We start from the raw sequence: 7656 nt of genomic DNA, 5'->3' as shown, positions 1-7656 counted from the left end.
GGGAAGACAGGACTACTGAAAGTGAATGCCCAGCCGAGGAAGCAGTAGCTACTATGTTCTAAGAGATTCTTATCCTTTAAGTTTTCAGTGTTTCTGTTTCTTGACTTTCTTGCCTGACCATGCCCCCCCACCTCAATTTGCCTCCTTCCAGCCCTATAAGCAGTACAACATGCTGAACGCAGATACCACCCGCAACCTCATGATCTGCTTCCTCTGGATCATGAAAAATGCCGATCAGAGCCTCATTAGGAAGTGGATTGCTGACCTACCTTCCATGCAACTGAACAGGATTCTAGACCTGCTTTTCATCTGTGTCTCCTGTTTCGAGTACAAGGTAAGTATGGGGTGTCTCAATTGTAAACAACCCTTATCTCCCAAGTTCAATCCTGTCTTGTCACTTTTTCCTTTGGGCAAATAGCAGCATTATTAATTCTTCACACTTCTATATTTAAATCTACAGCCTATTTGCATACATGATCATTCCACAGGGAAAGGATATCTGCCTTCTGCAGTGCACACATTCCTATTAACAAAGCTTCAGCATAGGAGTCCCCAGAAAAATGTCTGTACAGTACAAGTCAAAAGTGGCCGACATGACCTGCAGTGTCCTCTTTTGATGAATCTCTCCACCAACAGAGATCTAACCGAACCAAATGTCTTCCTGCTTCTGTCCTTCCAGGGAAAGCAGAGTTCTGACAAAGTCAGTAACCAAGTGCTGCAGAAGTCGAGGGATGTCAAAGCCAGACTGGAAGAGGCCCTGCTCCGTGGAGAAGGGGCCCGAGGGGAGATGATGCGCCGTCGTACTCCAGGTATGTGGGTAGCACACCCCCTTACCCCCCGACCCCCAGACAGGACAGTTCCCTTTGTGGGAAAGAAAGTCCTAGGGCATCACTCCTTTGGGACAGCAGCAGGTTCTGGGATCCCGTGCAGGACTTTTAGAATGTTTGCTCTCTACCTTTGAGGGCAAGAGTCACTATTGTAAGATCTAATTATCCTGAAAATGTCCCCAAATACCACGTTTTAATTTAAAAAAAAATGAGTAAAGGTCACATTCAAGAAATTAATGGATGAGGTGGGCAGTGTCTCCCTCAAGGCTGAGGTTTCTGGAGGGGACATGGTCAACAAACTGGACAGTTCTGGACTCAAAGTCATCATTCAAGGTGCTATTTAGAAGTTGTAGCCAGGCAGGGTGGCACACGCCTTTAATCCTAGCACTTGGGAGGCAGAGGCAGGTGGATCTATGTGAGTTCAAGGTCAGCCTGGTCTATATTACATACTGAGTTCCAGACCAGCTGGGGCTACAGGGAGACCCTGTCTCCAAAAGACCAAAAAATGAGAAAAAAAAAATAATAGAAGTTGTTTCCCCCCAAACAGCTTCAGTGTTCGTGTTCTGTCCTCCTAAGGCCCGTATGCATCCCACGTGTCTGTGTTCATCACTAAAACCCTGAAATGCCAGGAACCCTCAGTCTTGCTCTGTGTGCTGCTAGGAAAGCAGGGACATGGTGGCACCTGGGAGGGAGCTCAGCTTTTTCAGTAGTGGTCAGTACTTTCACACAATGCCATGCCCTCCTTCCGAGCAGTTCCAGGAGAGCCTCATAGAGCCCCTGCTCTTGGGAAATATGACCCTGATGCCCTGGAAAGGCAAGATGCCTTCCAGAGCTGCCTCCAGTCAGTCCATCAGGGAGCCGCCTACCACACACACAGGCATGGCAGCCTTGTCTCTGCAGCAGCCACAGGCTCTAATTAACAGGAGATGTGTTGAGTCTTCCCAGTTAAGCTTGGGACTGAACTTTTGGTTATCTTGCCAAATTTCATGCTAATCGAAATCCTGTCATGCGTTTCTTAACTCCTAGGGAATGACCGATTTCCAGGCCTAAATGAAAATTTGAGATGGAGGAAAGAGCAGACACATTTGTGGCAAGCTAATGAGAAGCTAGATAAGTGAGTCACTCAGCAGCTCTCTGCTGCTTTCCTTTACAGCCTTCAACTGTCTTTCCCAGGCTACTTGTGTTACTGGGACAGCTGCATCCTTCCAAGGATAAGAAAAGGAAACATCAGTGTCGGTAAATAAGGCTCTAGTGACCCACGGTGTTCAGACCTGTAAGGAGTTCTTATATGAATCCATTGATAAGGACCTAAAGAAAGAGTCCTGGTGTTTAGCAGCCTCAGGTAGCTAATGAAAGTGACTGGGAAGGAGCAGAAGAAACAGAACCGGGTGCCCAGCCACACAATTCCAAATTTATATTTTCATTATGAAAATGGGGGGGGGGATGACAATCAGAGATATTCAGGGCTATATGGAATATGTCAGCCTTATATTTTGTTGTTAAAAAATTAGAAACATGGGGTTGGGGATTTAGCTCAGTGGTAGAGCGCTTGCCTAACAAGCGCAAGGCCCTGGGTTCGGTCCTCAGCTCTGAAAAAAAAAAAAAAATTAGAAACATCATAAATGCTCAAGAATAGGGAAATATATAGCAAAATATGAGGTTGTTAAAATGTTGTGAAATTATTTAAATGACGTGGAGAAATGTTTGTGAATCGGTAAGTGAACAAAAGTAGAGCAGACCCTTGGTTTCAGTGCATAGTCTCAAATCTCTAATTACACATAGAAGCTGGTTTATAAAAGCCTAGAAGGAAATTGACTAAAATATTAGTAGTGGTTTTCTTTGGGTGGTGAAAATGTTGCAGGGGCTTCCCCTCACTCTGATCCTGAGCTAGTTCTCACGCATGAACTGCAGAGGCCCTGAGGCTTCAGGCAACCATCTGATAGACTCACCTAATTGTTAGTAGCAACAAATAATTGCTTCTGTACCTATTTTGTTATTTTTATGATTGGCATCATTATTAAGTAGTGGGGATGGGGATAACCTGGAGACTTCACTAGACAGTCTTTCCACAGACATGAACCTCAGGAAACACCTGCAGCCCTTGGCTACCTTGAGGCCAGCTGCTTCATTGTTATTTCATGGTTGACTGTACCGAACAATTCTTCATGACCTGGTGCATAGGCTGGCGTCATGGGAACCTGGCCAAGTCTGATTGTGCTTTAGTCTAACCTCCTCTTGTGTTTTTCTTAGAACAAAGGCAGAATTAGATCAAGAAGCCTTGATTAGTGGCAATTTGGCTACAGAAGCAAATTTAATCATCCTGGATATGCAGGAAAACATTATCCAGGTAAGGAAAACACACACCTCCTCTGATCTGTTAATGAACATGTTTCCTGGAATCTAAAAGGGAATTCTTTATTCAAAACTGAGAAAAAAGTAAATATGATTCCAAAGTGCTTTTTTTCTCCCTGGCTTTTTGAGACAGGGTCTCACTATGTAGCCCTGGCTGGCATGGAACTCACTATGTAGACTGGGCTGGCCTCGAACTCACAGATCCCCCTGCCTGTGCCTTCCAAGTGCTGGGATTAAAGGCATGTGCCTGCACACTCAGCCAAAATGCCTTTTTAAAACAGAAATGGGGAAAGTTTACTATTCACAACAGCCACCTTACATACAAATTCCAGAGACACCCCACATTCTTCTGGCTTCTCGGACTTGGAACTCCCTTGGAAAAAGTTGGGTGTTTGATGAGCTAACTCTCAAGGTTAAACTAACCCAAATACATGCCAAGTTTATAAAGTGGCTGGTGGGCTTTTTCTTAACATCTGGAACAAGGATGGCAACTAGGTTTCTCCTGATGAGTCAATTCCGGTTAGATAATGGTCACGGGCTGGCACAGGAACTTTATGACTACACTAGGTGAAAAAACAAAACACAGAGCTAAGTGTGATAAATGATATTTGTTTTGGTCTCAGATGGCTAAAAGACAGTCATTTATCACATGAATTTGCCATTCCTGCTGTAGAAAAATACAGTCAGCCCTCCATATCCAGTGGCTCTACATCCTCACATTTGACCAACCATTGATGGAAAATATTTAGGAAAAAAATACATCTATATTAAACATATACAACACTTTTAGGTTTCCCATGATTATTCCCTCAACAATACAGTATAGCAACATAGTGTTTACATTGTGTTTGGTACCATAAGTAATCTAGGATGATTTAAGTTCATGGGAGGATTGTGTGGGTTCTATACAAATCTTACCCACTTTCTATAAGGTTACTGAGCATCCAAGGATGGCTCAGGTATCTCTGAGATTTTCCTAGCTTTGATCATTGAAATGCTTGGCATTTCATCCATGGTATCTTTATACAAGAGACCTTTGAGTGCTATATACCTGACGCCAGGCCTCAAAATGATTTGCAGTTTCCTCAGAAAGCTGAAGCATGAAACATATTTGTTATTATCCTTGTTAATCCTTCTATAGCTGATAAATAGGCCACTATTGAGAAACATCGCTGTCACCCAGCAGCACCATTGTACTGGGAAGCCTGCAATTGGTTTTGCAGTACTCAAGGAAAGCCATGCCTTATAATAAAAAGAAAGAACATTCCAAAAGTTTAGCCCAGGCTGGAAGGAGGTGTGCCTTAGAATTTTGTTTAGGATTCCAAAATTAGGCACAAATCACAAATCAATTAGTTTTGAAATAAAGTCACTGGGAAATAGAGTTTAAGCTCTGGTGCTTGTTAATGGGTGATATAAATGGTGCTCTCCAAAGCCTTACGACCTTCGACTGAGAAGATGGCAGAACCAGATCACCAAGCTCCCCAGCAGCAGCCTCTCTACCTTCAGCCTTCTGTTTACCAGCACAGTACAGGGATTCAGTGATGGTGTTCTTCCATCCCCCAGGCAAGTTCAGCCCTGGACTGTAAAGACAGCCTGCTGGGAGGTGTCCTGCGAGTCCTGGTGAATTCTCTGAGCTGTGATCAGAGCACCACCTACCTGACTCACTGCTTTGCAACACTTCGAGCCCTCATTGCCAAGGTAAACACGGCATACTTGTTTTCTTTCTCTTAAGAGCAGGATTTTCATATAGCTCCCTTACCTCTGCACCCAACCAAAATCCATGGGGAGTATTAAGTGGCACGGAGAAGGAGTCTTCGTTCTTCCTAGGAAGAAAGTAGATGCACTGGTTCTCAGGGAGTCACTGTGGGAAGCCAAACAGTGACTTTCATACTTGAAGTGTGGCCCTAACTATAGAAATTCCAAATGACCACTCACTAAAAACCTGTGACGTGATAGCAAAAATCAATTGCGAAACTGCACTTTCTCCCCTTTTCTTTAATACCCTATCAGAGTGAGATTAAATCCTGTACGTGACTCCTGACAAAACTACCTGCCCTGTGATAGGAGGTTTAAAAATTAATTTCTGATGCCTGAGAATGCTCGTTGATTAGTAGTCTATTTAGGCTTTTTTTCCCTCCTTTATGAAAAATCTTATTGACTGCCTTCTACACAGAATCTTTTAAATTTAGAAAGTGGATTTCTGTCCACTGCTATAATAATTTTCTCTTTCTTAGTCACCAATAACTTCCAAGGAACTTATGAAACTCATAATTCCTTCAAAGCTGTGACTTCACCGGTGACTGCAGCTTGGCTAACAATGAAGTTAACAGCATAGCCCCGACCTCAGTTGTGTGATTCATAATTAAAGCTTAAGTGGAAGTCATTGCTTACATCCATCCTCTGACTCATGCAGCTCATTTTCTATATGAGCAGTGCGTTAATTCTTCCAGGCTTTCTGTTTGATTGAGCAGACATTTCCTGCTACAGCAGACATCCAGAGAGCTTATGAAAGTGCCAGTGATGCCTGATGGTCCCTTGTATCTCTTCTAGTTCAGAGACTTGTTGTTTGAGGAGGAGGTGGAGCAGTGTGCGGACCTGTGTCAGCGAGTGCTGCACCACTGCAGCAGCAGCATAGACGTCACGCGGAGCCAAGCCTGTGCCACCCTCTACCTCCTCATGCGCTTCAGTTTTGGAGCCACCAGTGTAAGAGCTCAGACCAGCTGGGGGGTCCGGAGTCAGGAGAGAACATAAATGCAAAGCATTGGAAGAGAGGGAAGCTTTCAGTGTGGCCTTTTATGTCTTCCCTGTGAGAAAGAAACCTGTGAATCTGTAGGTGGGCACTCAGAAAGTGACTGGCAGCCCTGGAGAGTGCAGTGCTTTCCAGCAGTCTAAGACACAAAGGAATATTTAGATTAAAAAAAATTATTGTATATGGGACAAACACAGCAGTCAGGTTAAGGACTCAGGAGAGTGTGCCCTGCTTGTAAAGTCTGAGTTGGTTCCAGTTCTGACCGGTGCCAGGGCAAACTGTGGAGGAGGAGAATTGTAAGTGGTCCTTGTCATCCAGACCTCAATTTTAAGTGAACTTAGAAGTTCTTGGAGTTGTTCTGTGGTAGAATAGCAAACCTCTGATTTAGTTTGTACGTAGTTAGGTACATACATTTTGGATTTCTACTTCTTGTCACATTAGTGAGCATCTTTGTTATATTAAAAGATAAATTGGCCTGAGGCAGAGGCAAGTGGATCTCTGTGAGTTCAAGGCCAGTGTGGTCTACATAGCAATTTCCTGGTCAGCTGGGGCTACAGGGAGATCCTGTCTCAAATAAACCAAAAAAAAAAAAAAAAAAAAAAAAAAAAAAAAAAAAAAAAAAAAAAAGATAACTTGACCCACAAAAGGAATTCAGTCTCCTTAAGGTTTTATTTTGCTTTGTCTTGTTTTTGTCTGCGTTGTTTGAATGCTTCTGGGAATCGAACCAAAGACTCCAACATACTAACCACTTACTTTAGTACTGAGCTACACCCCTGGCCCTCGCCCTCAAACTATATTGGGACTAATTGTTTAAAAGCCTATAGGACGTGATCCATCAACCCTTGGGTAGCCATGTTCTTCCATAGTTCTGGAAAGAAAGGAAACACAGAAAATTCCCATCTACTTTAAATCCAACAACTCAAAAGTGCTGGCTCACTTTCCTGGGCACATTCCTCTTTGCAAGTTCCAAGAAGAAGCCCTCGCCCTCAAACTATATTGGGACTAATTGTTTAAAAGCCTATAGGACGTGATCCATCAACCCTTGGGTAGCCATGTTCTTCCATAGTTCTGGAAAGAAAGGAAACACAGAAAATTCCCATCTACTTTAAATCCAACAACTCAAAAGTGCTGGCTCACTTTCCTGGGCACATTCCTCTTTGCAAGTTCCAAGAAGAAACTCTTGGCATGAAAGGATATATCTGTGACCAACTGTACAAGATGTCCAGCATGGAGGTAGTCCAGACTCAATGGAAATTTAAAGGGAGCCTGACAGATTTATGTGAGCATAACATCCACTCAACCTAGTTAGACAATAATGTGAATCTTGTACAAAGCGTAGCTCACAGTTTATTGAGAGGAAAGGAAATGATTAAGACTGAAATAAAAGAAACATTGGGGTTTTGTTTTGTTTCTGTCTGACCCTGCTGCCTTCAATTATTTGCGAACTGTCTCTTGTTTGTGTCATCCCTTCTGATGCAGAACCTCGCGAGAGTAAAGATGCAAGTAACCATATCTCTGGCATCTTTGGTGGGCAAAGCACCAGACTTTAATGAAGAGCACCTGAGAAGATCCTTGAGGACAGTTCTAGCCTATTCAGAAGAGGACACGGCCATGCAGACCACTCCTTTTCCCATCCAGGTAGACCAAAAAACATACCTGGTCTTATGCATGAGTTTGAGATTAGCCAATTAGAAGGACACACATTTATGTTCTCATAAGGGACTTATT

The 7656-nt window shown here is 43.3% G+C and overlaps 1 protein-coding gene across 1 annotated transcript in view; it reads left to right on the top strand.

The window, feature by feature from the left end:
* Dock8 (dedicator of cytokinesis 8) overlaps window positions 1-7656 on the top strand; it is a gene marked incomplete at its 5' end in the record, with an annotated part of 99460 nt that overhangs the window by 57022 nt on the left and 34782 nt on the right. The window contains 7 exons of the mRNA XM_029554094.1: window positions 152-334; window positions 680-809; window positions 1854-1941; window positions 3078-3174; window positions 4743-4877; window positions 5730-5882; window positions 7408-7566. Of these exons, the coding sequence (XP_029409954.1) occupies window positions 152-334; window positions 680-809; window positions 1854-1941; window positions 3078-3174; window positions 4743-4877; window positions 5730-5882; window positions 7408-7566 (945 nt within the window). The remainder of the gene's footprint in view (window positions 1-151; window positions 335-679; window positions 810-1853; window positions 1942-3077; window positions 3175-4742; window positions 4878-5729; window positions 5883-7407; window positions 7567-7656) is intronic.

The sequence above is a fragment of the Nannospalax galili genome, unplaced genomic scaffold (assembly GCF_000622305.1).
Source record: "Nannospalax galili isolate Female #2095 unplaced genomic scaffold, S.galili_v1.0 scaffold2610, whole genome shotgun sequence".
Lineage (NCBI taxonomy): Eukaryota > Metazoa > Chordata > Mammalia > Rodentia > Spalacidae > Nannospalax > Nannospalax galili.
This window is presented reverse-complemented; position numbering and strand designations above follow the sequence as displayed.